Source organism: Cricetulus griseus, chromosome 3 (genome assembly GCF_003668045.3).
Source record: "Cricetulus griseus strain 17A/GY chromosome 3, alternate assembly CriGri-PICRH-1.0, whole genome shotgun sequence".
In the NCBI taxonomy this organism is placed as follows: domain Eukaryota; kingdom Metazoa; phylum Chordata; class Mammalia; order Rodentia; family Cricetidae; genus Cricetulus; species Cricetulus griseus.
The window spans coordinates 240,261,252-240,287,423 of NC_048596.1; the positions used below are offsets into that span (position 1 = coordinate 240,261,252).

At 39.1% G+C, this 26,172-nt stretch overlaps 1 protein-coding gene across 2 annotated transcripts in view; it reads right to left on the reverse strand.

The window, feature by feature from the left end:
- Positions 1-26,172, reverse strand: part of Sugct (succinyl-CoA:glutarate-CoA transferase) — a 755,657-nt gene that overhangs the window by 687,032 nt on the left and 42,453 nt on the right. For both annotated transcript variants that reach the window (XM_027409391.2, XM_027409390.2), the window contains exon 6: positions 22,902-23,022. In XM_027409391.2, coding sequence (XP_027265192.1) covers positions 22,902-23,022 — 121 coding nt within the window. The remainder of the gene's footprint in view (positions 1-22,901; positions 23,023-26,172) is intronic.

Here is a 26,172-nt window from a genome sequence, read left to right on the forward strand (position 1 = left end):
GCACCCCCACCACCCAGCTCATCTGTATATCTTTAGGAGAAATGTTTATTCAAGTCCTTTGCCTATTTTTAACAGGTGGTTTGTGAGACTAGTCTTTCTCATAATCAAGTTTTTGTCAGTATTTTCTCATTGTTATTTTTTGCTTGTGAAACTTTTGTAGTGTTTAGTCTCTACAACCAGATATCCTTGGTTCTGCAACTGTAGTCTATCAATATTCCTGAGTCTAGCATTCATGACTCTTGTTCTACAGACTCTTGACCTTGTGAATAAATATGCTGTAGTTCAAATAAAGGGCTGAGAATGTAGTGCTGCACTGTGCTGACTTCAAGGACCATCCAAAGAATGGGAAAAATCATTAATATCCATGAAAGAAATGCTATCTTAACTTTAACATTTATTCTTTATCCTTTTAAGTATAAAATGTCTTCTTATCTATCATTGCTTCTTTTAAATTATGGATTTTTCTCCAGCCCTATTACTATAAAGGGAAACTATTTAGTTTTGACGAAAGAGTTTTTGGAAGGTGGCTAAGGCTTCCCATATTTATTTGACACAATCTATGAAACACTCAATTTGTAAAGGTTTTGAAATAATTACTACTCTCACAATAACTAAAATTGTCATCTTTTTCTGGTCCCTGATTCCCAAGAAATTATTTTGTGGGGGTGGGGTGTTTTCATGTATGTTCACCCATGCATGCCTGTATAAAGAAAGGAGATTGTCTTTCTGTCTGGGTCTTCTGTTTATCTGGTGTCTCTGTTTATCTCCAGCTTATGTTTTAAGACAAAGTCTCTCTATGAACCTGGAGCTCACTATTTCATACTGGCTATCCAGTGTACCCCAGGATCTGGCTGTCTTCACCACCAGGGAAGTGGGGTTACAGAAGCATGCCACCACACCCAGGTTTTACATGCCTGCTGAGGATCCAAACAGTTCCTCATGTTTGCATATCAAGTACTTTACTTAGTGAACCACCTCCAGAACCCCTCCAAAAGATTCTTTAAATTGTGAACTACTGAAACCATATATCATAAGTTAGAGACTAGGGGCTGGAGAGATGGCTCAGAGGTTAAGAGCACTGGGTGTTCTTCAAGAGGTCCTGAGTTCAATTCCCAGCAACCACATGGTGGCTCACAGCCATCCGTTATGAGATCTGGTGCCCTCTTCTGGTGTGCAGATATACATGGAAGCAGAATGTTGTATGCATAATAAATAAATAAAATCTTTTTTAAAAAGTTAGAGACTAAATGTTAATCCAATTAATTTTGATGGATAAAGAGCCATAATATATTTATACCCTATACTTAGTTCTAAGGTATCTAGAATTTCAGCCAGATGTGGTGGCACATGCCTTTAATCCCAGCACTTGGGAGGTAGAGGCAGGAAGATCTCTGTGAGTTTGAGACCAGTCTGGTCTACAAGAGCTGGTTCCAGGACAGCCTCCAAAGCCACAGAGAAATCCTGTCTCGAAAAAAAAAGAGAGAGAGAGAGAGAGAGAGAGAGAGAGAGAGAGAGAGAGAGAGATCTAGAATTTCAGAGCATGTAGAGAAAAGGCTCAACTTCCTCTTAAGTCTTGGGTTTCTCTTTCAGCTATCAATAAAATAAGAAAAAGAAAATTGTTGGACACTGATAGTACATCTTTAATCCCAGTACTCAGGAGACAGAGGCAAGCAAATCTTTGAGTTCAAGGCCAGCCTGGTCTACAAAGCAAGTTCCAGGATAGCCAATGATACATAAAGAAACCCTGTCGAAGAAAGAAGAAGAAGAGGAAGAGGAGGAGGAGAAGGAAAAAGGGAGGGAAGAAAATTATGTGGGAACCAGAGAAAAGTCTCATATTTATAAACTTTCATCATGAAACAGTTTCATGACAAATGGCACTTGCATACCTATAGTTATACCCAGCAGAGAAGTCACTTAAGAAGAGTGTGGTAATATACTATTTATGGTTTATTAAAGCTTGCTTGAGGATTCAGAACTCAAAGTCAGCCACAAGCTATAGAAGCCAGGTACACACCTTTAATCTCAGCAGCCAGAAGCTAGGAAGTGGTGATACACACCTTTAATCCTAGGATTTAGAATTAAGAGGTAGACAGATCTGAGTTTAAGCCACCAAGTTCTACACAAGATTGATGCAGTCCTAAGAAGAAAGAGCTTACATGAAGATGATCTCAGTACCTAGGATCCCACACCTTAAATTCCAGCACTAGAGGGGTATAAAAGATAGGATTAGGGTCTTCAGTAGTCAGAATCAGGCATTCATTCTCCAGCCACATTGAGGATAGGAAGACATTCAGTCTCAGGATTCTCCAGCCACGCTGAGGAGAGGCAGCAGGATCAGCCCTTTCAGCCTGAGGTAGCCAAAAGAGCTAGTGGCCAGCAACTTTGCTTTTCTGATCATCAGCTTGGAACTTGAACCCCAATATCAGTCTCTGTGTTTTTTGTTTTTCCTGCTACATAATACATAATGATTTTATTCACAGTCCATTAGGGTTGTTTTGGGGGAGTGGCTGATGGTTGCCTGTGAAGCTGGAGTAGAACCCAGGGCCTTGCTTAGGCAAGCATTGTATCACTGAGCTACAGGTTCAGCCCTTGACTGAGACAGAACCTTGAAATAGAACCTTGCTATGAATTCTAGGCTAACCTTGAACTGATAGTCATGCTGCCTCCACCTCCCAAGTTCTGGGATTACAAACATTAACTACCATGTCCAGCACTAGTCCACTAGAACTTCTTAATCTCACAGTTCATAGGAAACTATCACAATAGTCCTATTACTTCTCATAATAGTTCTAATACTCAGAAGCAACTCAGTATAATCTTTACTATTGGGGAAAAATATTTGTTTTGAAATCTGATAGATAGAGTTTTCATTTTACTTGGTTTTAAATAGTTGAAAATTTATGTTAAGTTAGTAACAACATCTAATCGTATTAAATATTATCTTTTCACACTTACAAATCTTGAAGACAGAAATTCCATGTTTACTCTACTTGATGTTTTGAAGATCTTCCCATTTTATTTCCATGTGATCAGAACCTTTTATCTGCATTTCTACACAATGGTCTATTCTTCATAAGACATAAAAATACATTTTCTCTGAGTCTCTGTCTCTTCACCCATGAAGAATCCCATAGAACTTGGCTAAGCAATCTTACTAAGCTTTTTCCTCCATAATCCGTGCTTTGTTAATGTAAGTGTCAATTATAGCTTATGTGATGAGTGATGAAAATACATTAATCATTTCATATTAATTACTCTGTCCTTATGCAAGCTCAAAAGAAAACAGAGGTGAGTGAAGATAAGTAGAGATAGTCTGACACAGGTGCTATGACAGGGAAAATGGAGGACAAAAGAGAAGACTTTAACTAGGGAGAGAAGAGGAAGTGTAATATAGAGGAAGAAGAAGGAAAGAGGGAGAGATAACACTAAGGATATTGAAACAGGCATGGGGAAATATTTATGTTTACTGAAGAACACATATGTAATATATTATCTAACATGTATACACATAAATAATTTAGGTGAAAGTATGTTATTTGGGATGATAATGATCCCCCAAGAACCAGAAACTATATAGCAAAACCCTAGTACAAGGCAAGAAAAACTCCTCTTTGAGTAGTTGGACTCCTCAAAACAATATAGGCTATTGCTGTTGTCCTTGATTGTCTCCCACAATTTGAAGGTAAGACCCTACTTCTGAAGACAACATATACTTCAGACACATGACTTCAAGAGATCAAGCTGGCACATGAAAGTCTCCTCCCTGATGACTAGCTCTCATAATATCTGAAGGTGTTGTGCAAGACATCAAGGGAAAAAAAGAAATTAATAGGCCTACACAACTGTAATGCCTATGAACCACAATAATAACCAGAGGAGCATGATATATGCAAGGATGCAACAGTGGCATTTACATCTCAGGTGAAAACAACAACCATGTAACTGGACTTAAGGCCTGATCAATAGAAGAAAATTGATACTGGGTACTATAACTGCAAACTACCCACAGGAGATGAGGTCAAGAACCCTGGAGGAGAACCTACTACTACATTTTTCCTAAATCAATATAATTCACTACTACATTCCAAATACCTATCCTTACATCCACAGATAACTGTATTTTTTGCCCCTCATCAAAGCAGCTTGTTTTTTCAGCAGATGGAAACCATCACAGAGATCTACAACTGGTCAAAAGACAAAGAACTGATTACAAAATGTCCAGCTTCAACTGATACATCTACAATATAAGCCCTACACTTAAGGTCCAGAAAACACCACAGAAGTTGAAAGATCATAAGAGATGGAGTACCAGGACATCTACTATGAGACAGTGTCTTCTATATGGGACAGGGAACTGCACACATGAAGTCTGAACAATATGGTTGCCTAAACAAGATTGGCACAGTGACAACACTGACTGAGATTTCAAAGTGGACAGAGGAAATCTCACATGTTCTCACCTCTAGATGAAGAATTACAGACAACTCATAGCTACTAGATGAGGAAGAACTAATGGCTACTAGATGAGGAAGAATCAGTCTTCTGGGATAAACCTGCTGATAAGTTTTCTAATTCCAAGTGGTCAGCCCTAAACATGTTCATACTAATAACACTAAATGGATTTATCAGGATATATATATATATATATATATATATATATATATATATATCAGTAACAAAGGAAGACATTATGGGAAAATTCTAATCAATATTTTGAATGTCAGAGAAGTAAAAAATTGAAATTGTATATAAACTTAATCTATATTGTATAGTAATTTTATTGATTATTTGGGAATTTCATATCATGAACTCTGATCACACTCAATTCCCAGTCCCCCCAGGTCTGATCCCTCACCTTAGTGACCCCCCCAATAAAACAGAAGAAGAAAAAGAGGGAAAAGTCCCCCTATGTGTTCCCTATATACTCAAAATGGAGTATGGTCAAACTCCTGATAACCAACCTCTTTAAGAAAACTGACTCCTTCCCCACCTGCACCCCTACTAGAAGCCAATACAGTGGAGAACTATACTTTTTATTTATTTTTTTATTTATTACACTTTTTATTTATTTTATTTTTAATTAAATTATTATTTATTATAATTTAATATAATTATAATATAATTATTTTTAATATAACTATATAATTATATTTATATAATATTTATATATTTATATAATATAAATATAAATATAATTATAATTTAATATAATTAAATTATTATTATTATTACACTTTTATTATTTAATACACTTTTTATTTATTTTATTTTGCCTTCTCATTTTTTTATTCTTTAATTTCTCCTCATATTTACATAACCATCCCCCCATTCCCTCACCCTCCGATCCTCCCATGTTCCCCTCCAACCCTCTTCCAACCCACCCCACAACTCCTCCCCAGGGATAATGAGGCCCTCCATGGCGGACCTTCAAAGTCCATCATATCATTTGGGACAGGGCCTAGGCCCTCCTTACTGTATCTTGGCTGCAATACTATCCCTCCATAGGGAACGGGCTCCCAAAGTCCATTTGTGCTCTATAGATAAACACTGTGTCCTATAGACTGTCTTGGCTTCCTAGCCGGCACCCACATTCAGAGGTCTTGGTTTGATCCAATGCTGTTTCCCTGGCTTTATGACTAGGGTCTCCTTGCTATCAGTAGATCAGGTCCACTGTTTCTGAGGGTTTCTCCAGCCTCATCTTGGCTCCTTTGCTCATCCCTCCTTCCTCACCTCACCTGGATTCCAGTAGTATGGTTCAGTGCTTACCTGTGGGTGCCTGTTTCTGCTTCAAACAGCTAATGGATGAAGGCTCTGGGAATGGTAACCAAGGAAGGCATCAATCTCATTATGGGGGAAGGGTATCAATGGCATCCCCTCCACCACTCCATGGCTTCTTAGTTGAGGTAATCCCTGCGAATCACCTAACATTTTACCTGTGCCAGACCTCTCTCCAAACCTGTACTGTCTCCATCAAGGGATCTCCTTTCTTGTCCTTCTCTAATCCTCCCGTCTCAATCTTCTTGTTCTCCTCCCCTATCCCCTTCTTCCACTCCCACCTCCTTCCTCTCCACCCCTGCCTCTTGCTCGCACTTTGCTCAGGGGTTCTTGTCCCCCTTTCCTTCTTCGACGGACTATGCAATCTTCTCTTGGGGTCCTCCTTGTTTCCTAGCTCCTCTGGCAGTGTGGATTGTAGACTGGTAATCCTTTGTTCTATGTCTAAAAATCAAACATGAGTGAATACATACCATGTTTATCTTTTTGTGATTGGGTTACATCACTCAGGATGGTTTCTACTAGTTCCATCCATTTGCCTACGAATTTCAAGATTCCATTGTTTTTCTTGTGCTGAGTAGTACTTCATTGTGTAAATGTACCACATTTTCTCTATCCATTGTTTAGTTGAGGGGCATCTAGGTTGCTTCCTGGTTCTGGCTATTAAAATATACTGCTATGAACATAGATGAACATATGTCCTTATTGCATGAATGTGCAATCTTTTGTTGTATGCCAAAGAGAGGAATTGCTGAATCTTGAGGTAGACTAATTTTCATTTTCCTGAGAAATCACCATGCTGATTTCCAAAGTGGTTGCACATGTTTGCAATCCCACCAGCAATGGAGGAGTGTACCTCTTTCCCCACATCCTCTCCAGCATAGATTGTCATTGGTGTTATTGACTTTAGCCATTCTGACAGGAGTAAGATGGTATCTCAGAGTGGTCTTGAGCTGCATTTCTCTGATGGCTAATGATGTTGAGCACTTTTTCAAGTGTCTTTCAGCCATTTTAGATTCCTCTGTTTAGTTCTGCACTCCACTTTTTAATTGTATTGTTTGGTGTTTTGGTGGCTAGCTTCTTGACTTCACTGTGTATTTTGGTGATCAGCCCTCTGTCAGATGTGGGATTTGGTGAATATCTTTTCCTATTCTGTGGCCTGGTGTTTTGTCTTGCTGACTGTGTCCTTTGCCTTACAGAAGCTTCTCATTTTCAGGAGGTCCCATTTACTAATTGTCAGTCTCAATGTTTGTGCTACTGGTGTTATGTTCAGAAAGTGGTCTCCTGTACCAATTTGTTCGAAGGTAGCCTCTACCTTCTCTTCTAGGAGGGTCAGTGTGGCTGAATTTATGTTGAGGTCTTTGATCCATTTGGACTTAAATTTTGTGCATGGCAATAGATATGGATCAATCTGCAATCTTCTACATGTCCGAATCCAGTTATGCCAACACCATTTGTTGAAGATGCTTTCTTTTTTCCATTGTATAACTTTAGCTTTTTTGTCAAAAATCAGGTGTTCACAGGTGTGTGGGTTAGTAGCAGGGTTTTCAATTGATTCCATTGGTCAACCTGTCTATTTTTGTGCCAATACCAAGTTTTTTTCAGGACTATGGTTCTATAATAGAACTTGAAGTCAGGGATGGTAATGCCTCCAGAAGTTCCTTTATTGTAAGGGTTGTTTTGGCTATCCTAGGTTTTTTGTTTTTCCATATGAAGTTGAGTATTGTTCTTTTAAGGTCTGTGATGAATTGTGCTGGGATTTTGATGGGGATTGCATTGAATCTGTAGATTGCTTTTGGCAAAATTGCCATTTTTATTATGTTGATCCTACCTATCCAAGAGCATGGTAGATTTTTCCATTTTCTGGTATATTCTTTAATTTCTTTCTTTAAAGACTCAAAGTTCTTACTATACAGGTCTTTCTGGTTTTTGGTTAGCATTACCCCAAGATATTTTATGCTGTTAGTTGCTATTGTAAAGGGTGATGTTTCCCTGACTTCTTCATCAGCGCATTTATCATCTGTATATAATAGGGGTACTGTTTTTTTAGTTAATCTTGTATCCTGCCAATTTGCTAAAGGTGTTTATCAGCTGTAGGATTTCCCTGGTAGACTTTCTTGGGTCACTTATGTAAACTATCATATCATTTGCAGATAGTGAAAGTTTGAGTTCTTCCTTTCCAATTTGTATCCCCTTGATCTCCTTTTGTTGTCCTATTGTTCTAGCTAGAACTTCAAGTACAATATTGAAGAGATATGGAGAGAGTGGACAGTCTTGTCTTGTTCTTAATTTTAGAGGAATCGCTCTGAGTTTCTCTCCATTTAGGTTGATGTTGGCTGTTCGTTTGCTGTATATTGCTATTATCATGTTTAGGTATGTTCCTGTTATTCCTGATCTCTCCAAGACCCTTATCATGAAGGGATGTTGGATTTTGTCAAAGGCTTTCTCAGCATCTATTGAGATGATCACGTGGTTTTTCTTTTTTTATTATTTTTTTAATTAGTTCAAGTTAGGGAACAAGCTTGTTTCACATGTAAGTCCATTCTCCCTCTCCCTCTCCCTCCCCTCACCCCCATCCCTCCTCCTCCACCCCCAACCTACCCCCCACCCCATCCACCCACCACTCCCCAGGCAGGGTAGGGCCCTCAATGGGGGCTCTGCAAAGTCCACCAAATCTTCCTGTGCTGGGCCTGGGCCCTACCCATGTGTCCAGGGCCAGAGTGTATCCCTTCACATGGGATGGTCTCTCAAAGTCCCTTCTTACAGCAGGGAAAAATACTAATCCACTTCCAGAGGCTCCTTGGAGTGCAGAGGCCTCCTTATTGGCATCCATGTTCAGGGGGCTGGATCAGTCTTGTACTGGCCTCCCAGGTAGCATCTGGGGTCGATTGCTCTCCCTTGTTCAGGCCAACTGTTTCTGTGGGTTTCTCTAACCTGGTACAGACCCCTTCGATCTTCATTCCTCTCTCTCTTCAACTAAATTCCAGATTTCAGCTCAGTGTATTTCTGTGGATGTCTGTCTCTGCTTCCATCAGCCACTGGATGAGTGCTCTAGGATGGCATAAAGAGTAGTCATCAATCTCATTTTAGGGGAAGGGCTTTTGGGTTATCCTCTCCACCGTTGCCTGGATTGTCAGATCGTGTCATCCTTGTAGGTCTCTGGAGATCTCTCTAGTTCCAGATCTCTTCTCGGACCTATAGTGGCTCCCTCTGATATGGTATCTCTCATCCTGCTCTCTCTCCTGTATTCTCCCCCTATTCAATGTCTCTACTCCTCCATTTCCTCTCCTCTACTCCTCTTATTGGGCTCTTATTGTGGCAGCACCCTCTCCCCTACCCTCATGCTCCCAATTTGTTCAGGAGTTCATGCCACTTCCCATTCCTGAGGTCTATTTATCCCTTAGAGTCCTTCATGTTTCCTAGTTTCTTTGGTGAAGAGAATTATAGGCTGGTAAACATTTGTTCTATGTCTAAAATTCATATATGAGTGAATACATACCATGTTTGTCTTTTTTGTGACTGGGTTACCTCACTCAGGATAGTTTCTTCTAGTTCCATCCATTTGCCTGCGAATTTCAAGATTCCATTGCTTTTTTCTGCTGAGTAGTACTCCATTGTATAAATGTACCACATTTTCTCTATCCATTCTTCAGTTGAGGGGCATCTAGGTTGCTTCCAGGTTCTGGCTATTACAAACAATGCTGCTATGAACATGGTTGAACATATGTCCTTGTTGTATGAACATGCACTATTTGGGTATATACCCAAGAGAGGAATGGCTGGATCTTGAGGTAGATTGATTCCCATTTTTCTGAGCAACCACCATACTGATTTCCAGAGTGGTCTTACAAGTTCACACTCCCACCAGCAATGGAGGAATGTTTCTTCTCCACATCCTCTCCAGCATAGATTGTCTTTGGTATTTTTGATTTTAGCCATTCTGACAGGTGTGAGGTGGTATCTCAGAGTTGTTTTGAGTTGCATTTCTCTGATGGCCAAGGATTTTGAGCACTTTCTTAAATGTCTTTCAGCCATTTCAGATTCCTCTGTTTAGTTCTGCATTCCACTTTTTAATTGTATTGTTTGGTGTTTTGGTGGCTAGCTTCTTGAGCTCCTTGTATATTTTGGAAATCAGCCCTCTTTCAGATGTGGGGTCGGTGAAGATCTTTTCCCATTCTGTGGGTGGTCGTTTTGTTTTACTGACTGTGTCCTTTGCCTTACAGAAGCTTCTCAGTTTCAGGAGGTCCCATTTATTAATTGCAGACATCAGTGTCTGTGCTACTGGCGTGATGTTCAGGAATTGGTCTCCTGTGCCAATTTGTTCAAGGGTAATTCCCACTTTCTCTTCTAGAAGATTCAGTGTGGCTAGATTTATGGAGAGATCTTTGATCCATTTGCTCTTAAGTTTCATGCATGGTGACAGGTATGGATCTATCTGCAATCTTCTGCATGTCCGAATCCAATTGTGCCAGCACCATTTGTTGAAGATGTTATCTTTTTTTCCATTGTATAGATTTAGCACCTTTGTCAAAAATAAGGTGTTTGTAGGTGCGTGGGTTAATATCTGGGTCTTCAATTCGATTCCATTGGTCTATCTGTCTATTCTTGTGCCAATAACAAGCTGTTTTCAGAACTATGGCTCTATAGCAGAGCTTGAAGACAGGGATGGTGATGCTTCCAGAAGATCCTTTATTGTAAAGAGTTGTTTTGGCTATCCTGGGTTTTTTATTTTTCCATATAAAGTTGAGTATTGTTCTTTCAATGTCTGTGAAAAACTGTGTTGGGATTTTGATGGGGATTGCGTTGAATCTGTAGATTGCTTTTGGTCGGATTACCATTTTCACTGTGTTAATTCTACCTATCCAAGAGCATGGGAGATCTTTCCATTTTCTGGTATCTTCTTTAATTTCTTTCTTTAAAGTCTTGAAGTTCTTATTGTACAGGTCTTTCACTTTTTTGGTTAGTGTTACCCCCAGATATTTTATGTTGCATGTGGATATTGTGAAAGGTGATGTTTCCATGATTTCTTTCTCATTGAGTTTATCATCTGTATACAGTAGGGCTACAGATTTTTTTGAGTTAATTTTGTATCCTGCTAACTTGCTGAAGATGTTTATCAGCTATAGGAGTTCCCTGGTAGAGTTTTTCGGGTCACTAATGTAGACTATCTTGTCATCTGCAAATAGTGAAAGTTTGAGTTCTTCCTTTCCAATTTGTATCCCTTTGATCCCCTTTTCTTGTCTTATTTGCTCTAGCTAGAACTTCAAGTACAATATTGAAGATGTATGGAGAGAGTGAACAGCCTTGTCTTGTTCCTAATTTTAGAGGAATCTCCCTGAGTTTCTCTCCATTTAGTTTGATGTTGGCTATTGGTTTGGTGTATATTGCGTTTATCATGTTTAGATATGTTCCTGTTATTACTGTTCTCTCCAAGATCTTTTTCATGAAGGGATGTTGGATTTTGTCAAAGGCTTTTTCAGCATCTAGTGAGATGATCGTGTGGTTTGTTTTTTTTTTTTTCAGTTTCTTTAAATGGTGGATTACATTGATGGATTTACGTATGTTGAACCATCCTTGCATCCCTGGGATGAAGCCTACTTGATCGTGGTGGATGATTTTTCTGATATGTTCTTGGATTCGGTTGGCCAATATTTTATTGAGTATTTTAGCATCGATGTTCATGAGGGATATCGGTCTGTAGTTCTCTTTCTTAGTCATATCTTTGTGTGGCTTGGGTATCAAAGTGATTGTAGCCTCGTAGAAAGAGTTTGGCAATATCCCATCTGCTTCTATTGTGTGGAACATTTTGAGGAGTACTGGTATCAGCTCTTGTTTGAATTTCTGGTAGAATTCTGCAGTGAAGCCATGGGATTTTTTTGGTTGGGAGGCTTTTGATGACTGCTTCTATTTCATTAGGGGTTATGGGTCGATTTAAACTGTTTATCTGATCTTGGTTTAATTTTGGTAAGTTATATTTATCCAGAAAACTGTCCATTTCCTTTAGATTTTCGAATTTTGTGGAGTACAGGTTTTCAAAGTATGACCTGAAGATTCTCTGGATTTCCTCAGTGTCTGCTGTTATATCCCCCTTTTCGTTTCTAATTTTGCTAATTAGCATGCTCTCTCTCTGCCTTTTGGTTAGTTTGGCTAGAGGTTTGTCTATCTTGTTGATCTTCTCACGAACCAACTCTTTGTTTCATTGATTCTATGTAATGTTTTCCTAGTTTCTACTTTATTGATTTCAGCTCTCAGGTTGATTATTTCCTGGCGTCTACTCCTCCTTGGTGAGTTTGCTTCTTTTTACTCTAATTCTTTCAGTTGTTCTGTCAATTCTCTAATGTGACTTTTCTCCAATTTCTTCATGTGGGCACTTAGTACTATGAACTTTCCTCTTAGCACTGCTTTCAGAGTGTCCTATAAGTTTGGGTATGTTGTGTCTACATTCTCATTAAATTCTAGGAACTCTTTAATTTCTTTTTTTATTTCTTCCTCAACCCAGGAATGGTGCGATTGGGTGTTATTCATTTTCCAAGAGTATGTAGATTTTCTGCCATTCATATTGCTGTTGAATTCTAGCTTTAATGCATGGTGATCTGATAAGATACAGGGGTTATTTCAAATCTTTTATAACTATGGAGGTTTGCTTTGCTGCCTATTATGTGGTCAATTTTAGAGAAGGTGCCATGTGGCGCTGAGAAGAAGGTATATTCTTTTGAGTTTGGATGGAATGTTCTATAGATATCCGTTAACCCCAGTTGGGTCATAACTTCCAAGCCCCCCCCACCTCAACTGTGAGACTGCAGTTATCAATACCATAACAAAATTAGGTTCTTTGCCCTTTACAGTCATCCAGAGCATGGATTATGGACTTCCACATAGTCTCCAGCATGAATGTGTCTCATACCTTGGCATGATTTCCAGTGGCAGTACAGATTACAGACATCAACATGGCCCTCTGCCAAAGCACGGTCCACAGACACCATTATAGAAGTAGGACCACCGAACCAGACATGACCATCAGGAGTGGCCCTGCCCATATCAACATGACTTCAGGGGCAGCACAGACCACAAACATCCACACAGCCTTCAGTGGAAACTTGGGCCATGAACATCAACATGGCCCTGCCTGCTGTAGGACCAAGAACATCCACATGAACCTCAGGTTTCAACACAGGCTGGGGCAGTGGTTCATAGATATCAAAGTGGCCTCCAATGGCAGCACATAGACCACCAATTCAGAAAATGAACTGTTCTTCATCTCAGACATCCTATAATTTCTCAGAAACAAGGCTAGCCAGCATGTTAACAGGCTGATTCTGCACAAGTTGTAGGTGCTGCATACCACCCTGTCAGCAAGGACGTGTTCCTTCATCCTTTGCAGCCTGCTCTCACATTGTCACCGCCATCATGTCTCTATTTCAGCACTCCATTTCTCTATCTTTCTCACCTATCCATCGAATATTCATTTGTGGTAGTGACACTAAAAACTGCAGTGAGTCACATAGTATTTTTTTGTTCAAAGAGCTTTGCATGCTATTATTCATTAGAATGAATAGGTTGGTCTGGTTCAAGGTTGCAGGTTTCTGAAGCACCAAAAATACTGGACCATTGATGAGACTCATGTCTGCAATTACCCAGAGTCAGGGTGATATTGGGGCTAAGCAGAGAATTTAGGAGCAGGTTCTGAACAAGCTCTGCCCTCCTGAGACTCACTCAATTTGACCTTTACGCTTCCCATATGAGAGGGAAGATGCTTTTCCCCCTTTTTTTAAGCTGTTCTGTGGATCTGCAGACTCTTTTCCCTCTGGAGCCTCCATGGGTCTCTCAGACTCCTCAGAGCTACACAGAGGGTGCCAGTGGTCACCATCATCTTTGTTTTTCTTAATCTATTTTTTGAATTCATAAAGCAGCATCCAGTTTTGGATCCCTGCTAACACAAAGTTGTGACAGCATAAAATCTGTATACGTTCAAGCCGAACAAAAATCCCAGCACTGAGTCAGAGGTGTCACAGTTCTCCCACTAACTGATGAGAACTGGTAAGTGATAGTTGATGGAAAATGGAGAGTTAATTTTCTGTAGTGTATGCCCTCTGAAACATTAAAATATTCCCATGGATGGCCACATACCCAGAACCATACAGACAGCACTAAATGAGCTAAATGAGTTTTAAAAAATGAGGACACAAAGTTGAGTGGGTTTGGAATGGGGGTTGATCTGAGAGGAGTTGGGGGAAGGGGTAAATATTGTCAAAATTTGATATATTTTTCTCAAATAATAAAATATTTTTAAAGGAGGAAACTGTGCTTCTTTTGGGTATATGCCTAAGAGTTGAATTGCTAGATCTTGTGGTAGACTGATTCTCATTTTCCTGAGGAGTCGCCATACTGATTTCCAAAGTGGCTGTACAAGTTGGCACTCCCACCAGCAGTGGAGGAGTGTTCCCCTCTCTCCACATTCTCTCCAGCATAAACTGTCATTGGTGTTTTTGATTTTAGCTATTCTGACAGGAGTAAGATGGTATCTCAGAGTTGTTTTGATTTGCATTTCCCTGATGGCTAAGGATGTTGAACACTTTCTTATGTGTCTTTCAGAATTTTAGATTCCTCTATTCAGAATTCTCTATTTAGTTCTGCACCCCACTTTTCAATTGGATTATTTGGACATCTGTTCAATGATGTTCATAGAAGCATCATTTGTAATAGCCAGAACCTGAAAGCAACCTAGATGCCCCTCAACTGAAGAATGGATGGAGAAAATGGGGTACATTTACACAATGGAGTACTACTCAGTAGAAAAAAAAAAAAACAGTGGAATCTTGAAATTCGAAGGCAAATGGATAGAACTAGAAGAAACCATTCTGAGCAAGGTAACCCAGTCACAAAAAGACAAACATGCCTTCATCCAGCAGCTGATGGAAGTAGAAGCAGACACCCACAGCTAAACACTGAAGTGAACTGGAATCCAGTTGAAGAGAAGAAGGACTGATGAGCAAAGGGGTCAAGAGCAGGCTGGTGAAACCCACAGAAACAGCTGACCTGAACAACAGGGAGCTCTTGGGCCCCAGACTGATAACTGGGAAACCAGCATGGGACTAATCCATACCCCATGAACGTGGGTGTCAGTGAGGAGGCCCTGGAAATCTATGGGGCCTCTTGTAGTAGATCAGTACTTATCCCTAGCATAGGTGTGGACTTTGGGAGCCCATTCCACGTAGAGGTATACTCCCTGAGCCTAGACACAAGGGGATGGGCCTAGGCCCTATCCCAAAGGATATGACAGACTCTGAAGATCCCCTATGAAAGGCCTCACCCTCCCTAGGGAGCAGAAAGGGTATGGAATAGGTAAGGTGTTAGTTGAGGGTAGGCAGGGGAGGGGGGAGGGAGAGGGAACTGAGATTCACATGTAAAGCAATCTTGTTTCTATTTTAAATAAAAAAAACTGGAGAAAAAAGAGGAAAATATTGGCTATGATTTTCTAAGTCTTTCCTCCTTCTTTCTTCAAATTTCCAAGAAAGCAGGCCCAATATAGAGAAAACATGAAGTCATAAATTGAACTAGAGTCTGAAAGTTGTTCATTTTTTTATATTTATTTTTGAAAGAGGGTCTCCTACAATGCAGACTAGCCCCAACTAGCTATATAGCAGAGGCTACCCTTGAAGTCTTTATTGTCCTACCTCTGCCTTCCCCAAATGCTGAGATTGCATGTAGTATCATGCCCTGATCTTAAAAGATTTAGTATTAAATTGGAGTAGACTTTTTTAATACTTTAAATGAAATAGTAACAAAAACAGAGAGAGAACTTTCCTGGAATTTCATCCTCCAGGAGGTAAATAGGCCAACACAACAGTGCAGGTTTACAGAGAAGAGTGGGAATGAAGACAGTGTCTGTTTATAGTGCATCTGTTGTATGTGTGGGGGGAAGAAAACATTTGAAGATAAAAGGCTATGCATTAGGGGACAGCAGGAAGGTACAAAGTCACTTTCTGGAATCAGCCCACAGCTGCAAACACATACCTCAGTGCTTACTTTAGGGCTGTTTTGAAATCTTGTGATTATTCACTAATTTCTCTTCTGCAGATGGCATCGTCATCTGTGTAAATAATGTGTTTAGTATGAAATGTAAATATATCAAACTCACTATGAGGTTAGGCAGATGGCTACAACATTTTGAAATTCTGGGAAAAAATATTTCCTGACTGAAGAGAAGGCAACACAATGCTCATGCTTTACACCAGTAGATTTCTGTTAGATGAGCCAGGGGTCCTTTTAGTTTCAAAACCTGTTAGATCCATATTGATTATCCCTTCAATGTAAAAATTATATCTAATGCTATGTGATCATCTGAGGATTAAGAGTTTTCTTTAATTTTTTCTCCATTTTTTATTTGAATTAGAAACAAGATTGTTTTACATGTCAATCCCAGTTCCCTCTCCCTCCCCTCCTCCCATGCCCACCCTCAACTAACACCCTACCTATCCCATACCCTTTCTGCTCCCCAGGGAGTGTGAGGCCTTCCATAGGGTATCTTCAGAGTCTCTCATATCCTTTGGGATAGGGCCTAGGCCCATCCCGTGTGTATAGGCTCAAGGAGTATCCCTCTATGTGAAATGGGCTCCCAAAGTTCATTCCTATGCTAGGGATAAGTACTGATCTACAAGAGACCCCATAGATTTCTGAGGTCTCCTCACTGACACCCACGTTCATGGGGTCTGGATCAGTCCCTTACTGGTTTCCCAGCTATCAGTCTAGGGACCAAGAGCTCTCCGTTGTTCAGGTCAGCTGTTTCTGTGGGTTTCACCAGCCTGGTCTTAACCGCTTTGCTCATCACGCCTCCTTCTCTGTAACTGGATTCCAGTTCACTTCAGTGTTTAGCTGTAGGTACCTGCTTCTACTTCCACCAGCTGCTGGATGAAGACTCTAGGATGGCATACAAGTTAGTCATCAATCCCATTAACAGGGGAAGGCATTTAAGGTAGCCTCTCCTCTGTTGCTTAGAATGTTAGTTGGCTACTTTAATTTTTATTAGCACATATGAATTATACTTTATAATGGATTTCACTGATATTTGCTTACATGATTATAATGCATTTTGATCATATTCACCTCTATTCTCCTTCCCTTGTCCCCATGTTGCTCCCATTCTTACAACTTTCTTTCTCATCTTTTATTTTTGGGTGGTAGAAAGTTCAGGAAACTTTCATTTTTCACAAGGACACACATAGAAACAAAATTGTAAATTACAGGTACAACTTCACAAGAGCTTTTAAACAGCCCATTAGATATACCAAACATCCTAATGCTATGATGAAACATGACCAAAAGAAATATGAGGAAGAGAGGGTTCATTTGGCTTACATTTCCATATCATAGTCTATTATTGAAGAAGCCCAGACAGGAACACAAACAGGGCAGGAACCTAGCGGCAAAAGCTGAAGCAGAGGTCATGGAGGCTTGCTCATCATGGCTTACTGAGTCTACTTTCCTATAGAACTCAGGACCATCAGGCCAGGGGTGGCACAACCCACAATGGTCTGGATCCTCCCACATAAATCACTAATTAAGAAAATGCTCTACAGGTTTGCCTAGAGCCCTACCTTATAGAGGAATTTTCTCAAGTGAGGTTGCTACCTCTCAAATGACTCTAGCTTGTATCAATTGACATAAAACCAGCCAGCAGTGGGCAGTGGTGGCGCGTGCCTCTAGTTCCAGCACGCAGGAGGCAGAGGCAGGCAGATCTCTGTGAGTTCGAGACCAGCCTAGTCTACAGAGTGAGTTCCAGGACAGGCTCCAAAGCTGCACAGAGAAACTCTGTCTTGACAAAAGCCAACAAACAAAAAAAATTCTTTAAAACCAACCAGCACCCATTTTTACCGAAATGTACAAAGGCTTCATGAGGCAGGTCATGTTTTATGATGTCTGGCTTAAATGTCTGTCAAACTCATGAGTATGAAGTACATTTCTTTAACTTTGTATTTTCTTGAAGAAGAATGAGGCTAATTTACTAATTTTAAATTTTACTAAATTTACTAATTTTAAGTTTCCTTTTTAGAGCTTGTTCTTTTTGTTTTTCTGTTGAACTGGACATCTTTTTCCTATTTAATTTGAAAGGTTTTTCTATTCTAGATTTTTATGACTTATCTTTTAACTTTTTTGGTTTTTTGAGACAGGGTTTCTCTGTGTAGCTTTGAAGTCTGTCCTGGAACTCGCTCTAATTTTTTAAAAAAATTATTTATTTATTATATACACTGTGTTCTGCCTGCATATATGTCTGCACACCAGAAGAGGGGTCCCTGATCTCATTATAGATGGTTGGGAGCCACCACGTTAATGCTAGGAATCGAACTCAGAACCTCTGGAAGAGCATCCAGTACTCTTAACTCTGAGCCATCTCTCCAGCCCAAGCTTTTAATTTTAAAAAGTAGTCAAATTGACCACCGATTTTCCTCTGTGGTTTGTATTCTGTGTTGTCTGCAAAACTTCCTTACTCTCCCAGTCATGAAGATATTCTCCTATAATATTTCAAAAACCTATAATATTTTCAAAATATTTTAAAGTTTGAATTTTTATAATTGTGACTTAAAACATTTTTTCAACAAATGGAATAAACTAAAAAGCTCTTTGCCTTTCTTCATACTGCTGGTAAATGGTTCTACTATAATTGTCTGAAAATGCATTCGTTGAGATCAGGCTGTACACTACCCTAAGTTACTTATATTATATAAAACAGTGGTTTTTTAGACTGTGCATTGCTTTGTACAGACTCCATTTTGCAAGCAGCATTTCACTCTATACTTTGGTGGACATGTACACAACACCATCTGTCCAGTCCCAACCACAAAGAACAGACTGATAAACAACTCATTCCTAAAGTAGAAAGGACACTACCCTAGAAATAAAACCACATCAGATAGATAATAGAGATAGATAGATAGATAGATAGATAGATAGATAGATAGATAGATAGATAGATAGATAGACAGACAGACAGACAGACAGACAGACAGACAGACAGACAGACAGACGATAGGTAGATCAGGCTCAAGAACTTGTCAGACATACCAGACTGATAAAAGAGTATAACTGTCTCACCTGAATCATATAAACAAGGGGACACAACACTGTAACAGTATTGGTCCCACCAACCTGTTGCCTAACTACCAGTGTATATCCAAGATGGACAGGTAGATAATTCATGATGTCCCCCAGAGACTTCAGCTCAGTTCCATTCTCACTAGCCTTCTTGAATTGCTATCTGTCCATCCCCCTGTTCATCTGTCTGGACCCAGTTCTGCCCTTTGCCTCTATAGCTTCCACTATACCTCATTTCTGCAGCTCAACTTGGGCCCTGAAGACTGACTCAGCAGCAATTTGTTATCCCATAGACTCTTCATCTCTGTCAGTTCTGCCTCTCAGGCCTCTTTGAAATTCCTTTAATTCTGCTATGGCTGTTTTAATCCCTTTGAAACTATTACATAATATACATATATAGAGATTTACTGTGTGGTATGTAATGAAAGCTCTGGTCTGTCTGAGAGTTAATATTAGTAAATAAAAATTCAATAAAATAACTTGTATTTGCCTCAGCTAAATCTAGCAAGAAGAATGGGACTGCTCAAAAAAAAATGTTGCCAACAAAACTGCCATACCTTGTGAATTTATTATTACTCAATAAATTTGGTATGGAAAAATGCCACAAATGTGATTATGTTTCTGACATAGCACACTCACAACATTATTCATTAAGCCGTAATATTTAACAGGGAAATATGCTGCTATGGTTCTTACTAAAAACTATCTTGGCTCTTCTTGTCATTTTGTTTTAATATATGCTCTCCTTGTGTTTCAGAAGCACACCCCCAGGGTCTTTTCTACTTAGAGCTAATGAGTAAGTCTAAACTTGAGTATGTTCTCTGAATTGAGCCCTTAGCATCCCTTGTCAGGCACTTTGCTCAAGAGGAATCCTGCATCCTATCCATACAGGGTGGAGATTAAGGAGATACTAATGATGGAGTGGCAAAATCAGAATTTCATTTTTCAAGCCACCTCCTTTGCCTGCCCCAAAGGCATTTTTATTAAAGAATAGTCACTGTTCTCACCAAAATTCAATCTAGTCAAATAATGCCATGTTTATCCTTCCAGAAGAAAAGAGTAATGGAATGAACAAATAGAAGAAAAGAAATATTTTTACGTGTGATGGAAAGGATTCATGCTGCTAATTTTTTTATTAAAAACATGCTCCAAAGACACAAGTTTACATTGTTAAGGGAGGTACCTTTGTAGATCTACAAGTATAGAGGTATGAAGTGATCATTTTTAAATGATTTTAACCATTGAAATGTTAATATTAATTTTTAAATTGTTTTAAATTTTTAAAGAAACTTTTAATAATTATTATATAAATTTTTAAAAGTCTTTTCATTTAAAAAATACAAATATGTACCATTAGGGAGAGCACAGCAGTTTTTGCAAAAATTGCTAGTGAACAATAGCTTTTTAAACACTGCCACCTACTGTCCACATTCAGCTTCCTCTGAAATGATAAGGACCACAGAAATAAAAATAATCAGGCCATTCTGACTTCCAAATCAGTTTAGCATTTTTATTCAACAGGCCAGATTTCACATATTCGGGCAATTTCAACTATACAACTGTTGGGCTTCATTAAAGCAAATCCCAGGCATTTGAACACTACGCTCATCAGTAATACACACAACCCTAGAGCAGGCAGAATTGGATTTGGGCAGCACAAACAATACAGTAGCAACATTAAGAAATATCAGTAGAGACAAGAATCCCATGATGACATGTGTAACTTTAGAATGATATAATCAGTCTTATGTTTTAATTAAAAAATTCAAGCAAGAATGACAAACTTCTATAAAAGAAATGAACTTTGTTTTATACCCACACAAATTCACAACTAATAGATGACTTTTGCTTGTAAATGATCTGTTGACTAGACTTTCTGACTACTTGCTTTGCTTCTGGACTTCTGCTGGTGCAAATATGAATAACAATAAATGAAAGAAAGTGGCCAAAACAAATCTCAGGTAGAGCTCTTCAACATCCTCTAATCACAAAGTTCCTGTCAACCCTTGTACTGGCCAGTTTTCTGTTAGTGTGACACAAGCTAAGTCGTATGGGAAGTAAGAACCTCAACTGAAAAACTTCCCCACCAGATTGGCCTGTGTGCAAGTCTGTGATGAAATGCAAATGTTACGAAGAATTAAACCCTTTCCTCCCCATGTTCTAATCATGATATTTCATCACAGCATTTCAAAATGACTATCAAAGTATGGAAGGTGATGAATCATTTTATATTAAACCAATAAGTCTAGAGGATTTATCATATAGTGATTTATACAATATCAGTTTTCATGATATAAGTATATGTATATGTATATATATGTATATATTCATATATGTATATATTTTGATCATATTTACCTGTAGCACAATTTCCTAACCCTTCTCGGTGATCCTTATTCCTCTTTCCAAATAGCCTCTCTTCTGCTTTCAAGGTCTTAAAATTCTAGATTCAACATGTGAGAGAAGTACAGTATGTGTCTTTCTGAGTCTTATTTTTTTGAGACATAATAACCAGTTTATTATAGGTCCGGCAGAGTAGAGAGAATAAGAAAGAAGAGAAACAGGGTTAATGGCTGACCGCCATGGCCGGTTGCCTAGAGAGAGACAGAGAGAGCGCATGTAGGTGGGAGAAGAGAAGAGCAGAGGAGGAGAGAGTAGAGAGGAGGAGTAGAGAGCCTGAGTCTTATTTTTTAACATATGATCTCTAATTTTATCTATTTTCTTACAACTGACATGCTTTCTTTCTTTATAGTTAATTAAAACTTAATTGTGTCTCTACACTACATTTTCATTATCTCTTCAGATGTTGATGGTCAAACTATGCTGATTCCATGGCAAGGCTATTGTGAATAGTGCAGTAATACCCTTTATCAGATATCTCTAACATATATTGACTTTGATCCATTTGGCACAGACTCAGGAGTGGTATAGCTGGATCATATGTTATTTCTACTTTTAAGTTTTTGAGATACTGCCCTTATTAATTCCCAAAGTAGCCCAAAAAGTTTATATTCTCATCAAAAGTGTATTAGTTTCCCTCTGCTCCCTGTCCCCAACTTCCCACTAAAGTGTTTTGTTGCTTATTTTCTTAAGGATAGTCATTCTGACAGGGGAAGGCAGAATCTCGATGCAGGTTTGATTTGCATTTCTCTGGTGGCTAAAAATGTTTAACATTTTTAATGTAAGAATCTTGGGTTTTAAAACTATTTTCTATTAAATAGTTGTGTAGCCTCAGGTCCCTTAACCATTCAGGACACTGTGCAGATATTAAAGTTGTCAGGAGATGGTAATGAAGAGAAATAGAGATAAATGAGAGGGGTTTTATTGCAGACTGCCTTGCCCCATTCCTCCCTAATCCCCTAACCCTACCACTAACCCTACCATTTGATCCACCCATTTTCCTCTTAGCTGAGAACTACTAGGCTATACAATTTTTCTCCGAGGCCTTTTCTTCATTAAATTACACAATTTGAGGCCATTATGGTGACACACATACTTGTAAGCCTGGAACTCAGAAGATGGAGACAAGAGGATCAGGAGTGCAAGATCATCCTCAGAAAAACATAGATGGTTCAGGGCCAGCATGGTCAACATGAGACCCTTGCTCAGCGGTTAAGAGCAATTGCTCCTCTTCCTAGAAGTCCTGAGTTCAATTCCCAACAACCATATGATGGCTGACAACCATCTGTAATGGAATCTGATTCCCTCTTCTGGTGTGTATGAGATAGGTCACTCATATGCATAAAATAAATAAATACTGTTTTAAGAACTACAGAATTTGAGAACTGGAAGAAAACTTAAGGTTCCACAATAATAACTGAAGGTCCAGAAAATCCTTTGATCATAACTATAGTTAAATATAAATGTGATTAATTTAATATAATTCAGAGAAGAAATACAAATAGCCAATAAATCTATGTAAATGTCCAATTTAGGTACTTAATAGTTCTGTTCAGCAGTCTCTGTGGCTTTGGAAGAAGGAATACAGATTTGTCACAGAAGAAAAAGGTTGCACTAAGGATTGCATGGGGTTGAAATACCTGTGATGGAACAGTAGATGATGTGAGGAGCAATCTTGTCTATATCTTCATACCCAAGGCCCATCTCAGAAAGTTTGCCAGGGACATAGTTTTCCACAAATACATCACAAATGGCTGCAAGCTGAAGGAAGAGGTAAAGATTAATCAGATTTTTTTTTCTTGAGGGACTTCCAAACCTTCAACAACTTTCCCCACATAATAGAATTTTAATTTTAATAAAATTCTCACATTGTAAGAATCCAGAAAAAATCACATGTGTATGCAAGCATAAAGGCTCTGATAATTACTTGAACTGTCAGGAAAACAATGGTTACAATATTTTTGTAAATGTATAGATTAATATAGATTCCATACCTTTCAAATGTAAGAATATATGTTCATTTACTGAACATAGTCTGTCCAAATGTATTCTCAGAAGAATAAGTAAAAATAAAATATCAGTACATAAAATTATTTAGTAATTCCTTAAAACCATTACCAAAAACTCCTAAATATAATATCATCATTATACTCTATCCTTATTCTGTAATAGTTCTAATTACACTATATTCTGCCTCTTACATATTCCACCATATCCCAAAGTTGTCATACTGAGGACTAAGCTTCCAAAACAGGAACTCTGGGGCCACAATCAACCCATATCAAAATAATAGCAGATAAAGACAGAAAAGCTGAATGTGTGCAACTGAAATATCATGCTATAAAAGTATCCTTTCCAAATCTCAGGATAAGTTGATAGGCGTCTTATATGGGTGAGTAGTAGAGCATATTCCAGGAGTATTATTCTATTGCTATGATTAAATACTCTCAGCAAAATCAACTTAGTGGAGTATAGGGTTTATTTTGGCTTATACTTCCAGGTACAATCTATCATTAAGGAAAGTCATGGCAGGAACTCAAGAAGAAACCATGGAAGAAGGCTGCTTACTGACTTACTTTCTGGTTCATGCCCAGGCAGCTTTCTTCTACAGCCAAGACCCCACCTGCCTAGGGATAGTACCACCCATAGTGGGGAGAGCCCTCCCACTTCAATTGCCAATCAAGACAGACTGTCATAGACAAAGCTACAGGCCAATCTGATCTGGGCAATTCCTCAACTGAGGTTTTCTCTTCCTAGATGATGGCAACCACCACACCAGATGAGTCTCGAAGTGAGGGCATTTATTAATGTTGATGATTTCACCAAACACTTCTTAGGAGAATGGAAGGAAAATATTGCTATTAAATGAACACACTTTAGTTACATCTTAATTTATTCTACAAATTTTGTTGATCCGTTACTTACAAAGCAGCCCTTGCAGGTATTGTTAAAAAGAAAAACCCACTACCAAGTATATCTATCTAGGCTTACTGTATTGATTATCTCTGTTGCATTTGTACTACATAATAATTAACATAATTTTATTATGTAAATACTATTAAGTATTTTATTTTTAAAACACTACAGGGGGCTGGGTGGTGGTGGCACATACCTTTAATCCCAGCACTCAGGAGGCAGAGGCAGGCAGATCTCTGTAAGTTTGAGACCACTCCGGTCTACAAGACCTAGTTCCAGAACAGCCTCCAAAGCCACAGAGAAAACCTGTCTTGAAAAACAAAAAAAAAAAAAAAAACAGAAAGAAAGAAACAGAGAAAGAAAGAAAGACAGAGAGAAAGCAAAAGAAAGAAAGAAAGAAAGAAAGAAAGAAAGAAAGAAAGAAAGAAAGAAAGAAAGAAAGAAAAATACAGGGTGTCAGAGGAGATAAGTCAGCAGTTAACAGCACTCTGCTACACTTCTAGAAGACCCAGGTTCAAGTGCTAGCCTCCACATGGCAGATCACAATCATCTACAGCTACAATCCCAGGGGAATCCAAGACTTTTGTCTGGCTTCTACAGGCAGCTTATATATACAGTGGACATTCAAACATACAGGCAAGACACCAATACATATAAAATAATAAACAATAATCATTAAAATTGTTTAAATCCCCTCCCAAAAAAACAACTACCTGAGTTTGATCTCCAGAGCTTACAGGGTGGAAGGAGACAACTGACTCTCACAAATGATTCTCTGACATCCATATATGCTTCTCTGTGGCACTCATGCACCCACAATAAATAATAGATAGGTAGATGATAGAGATAGATAGATAGATAGATAGATAGATAGATAGATAGATAGATAGATAGATAGATAGAATGATAGATAGAATGAACAAAATGCAAAATGTTTGGCCATTTTTGTTGAAAATAGATTCTTCTCTTATACAATACATCCTGACAACAGTTTCCCCTCCCTCCACTCCTCCCAACTTCCCCCCAACCTCCCCTCTCCCATAAATCTACTCCCCTTCCTTTCACATTCAGAAAAAAGCAGGCCTCCAAGAGACAGCAACCAAACACAACAAAACAGGGCACAATACAGCAAGGTAAAAGCCCTCATACCGAAGCTGGATAAACAGTCCAATAGAAAAAAAAGAGTCCCAAGTGCAGGCAAAAGAGTCAGAGACAAAATTGCTCCCACAGTTTGGGAGTCCCACAAAAACACCAAGATAACAGTCATAATATATAGGCAGAGGACCTGGTAATGACCCATGCAAGCCCCATGTTTGCCACTTCAGTCTCTGTGAGTCCTTATGAGCTCTGCTTAGTTGACTCAGTGGGCCAAATTCTCCTGGTATCCTCCATCCCCTGTGACTCCTACAGTATTTCCTTCCACTCTTCAGTGGAATTCCCTGAGCTCTGAGGTGAGGGACCTGATGGAGACTGCCCCTAAATTGGAGAATTTAGACTCTCTCTCTGGAAAATGTCTAGCTGTGTGTCTGTATCCATCCCGTCTACTCCTGGAGGAAGCCTCTGTGATGATGACTGGACAAGACACTGATCTGTGAGTATAGCAGGATATCATTAGGATCATCTCATTGATTTTTTTTACCAGTCCTGTTTCATTATGCCCTAAGTCTCTGGATTATCTGGTCTCCAGTTCCTGGGTATCCAGGCAATGCAGGGCATGGAATCCCTCTCATGGCATGGGTCTCAAGTTAAACTAGACATTGCTTGGCCACTTCCACAAGTTCAGTGCTACCACTGTGATGGGGGATGACCTTCTGTATATGTGTTTCTCTTATTCACTGTCTAACCAATGAAGCAGGAAGATAGACAGGACTAGAATGAGGAGAATACTGGGAAAGGGAGGCAGAGAGAGCCTGTCAAAGACAGTTGCCATGTAGGCTACCAAAGGAGTAGCAGATCTGGGCATTCTCCAGTAAGCTAAGACCATGTGGAAATATA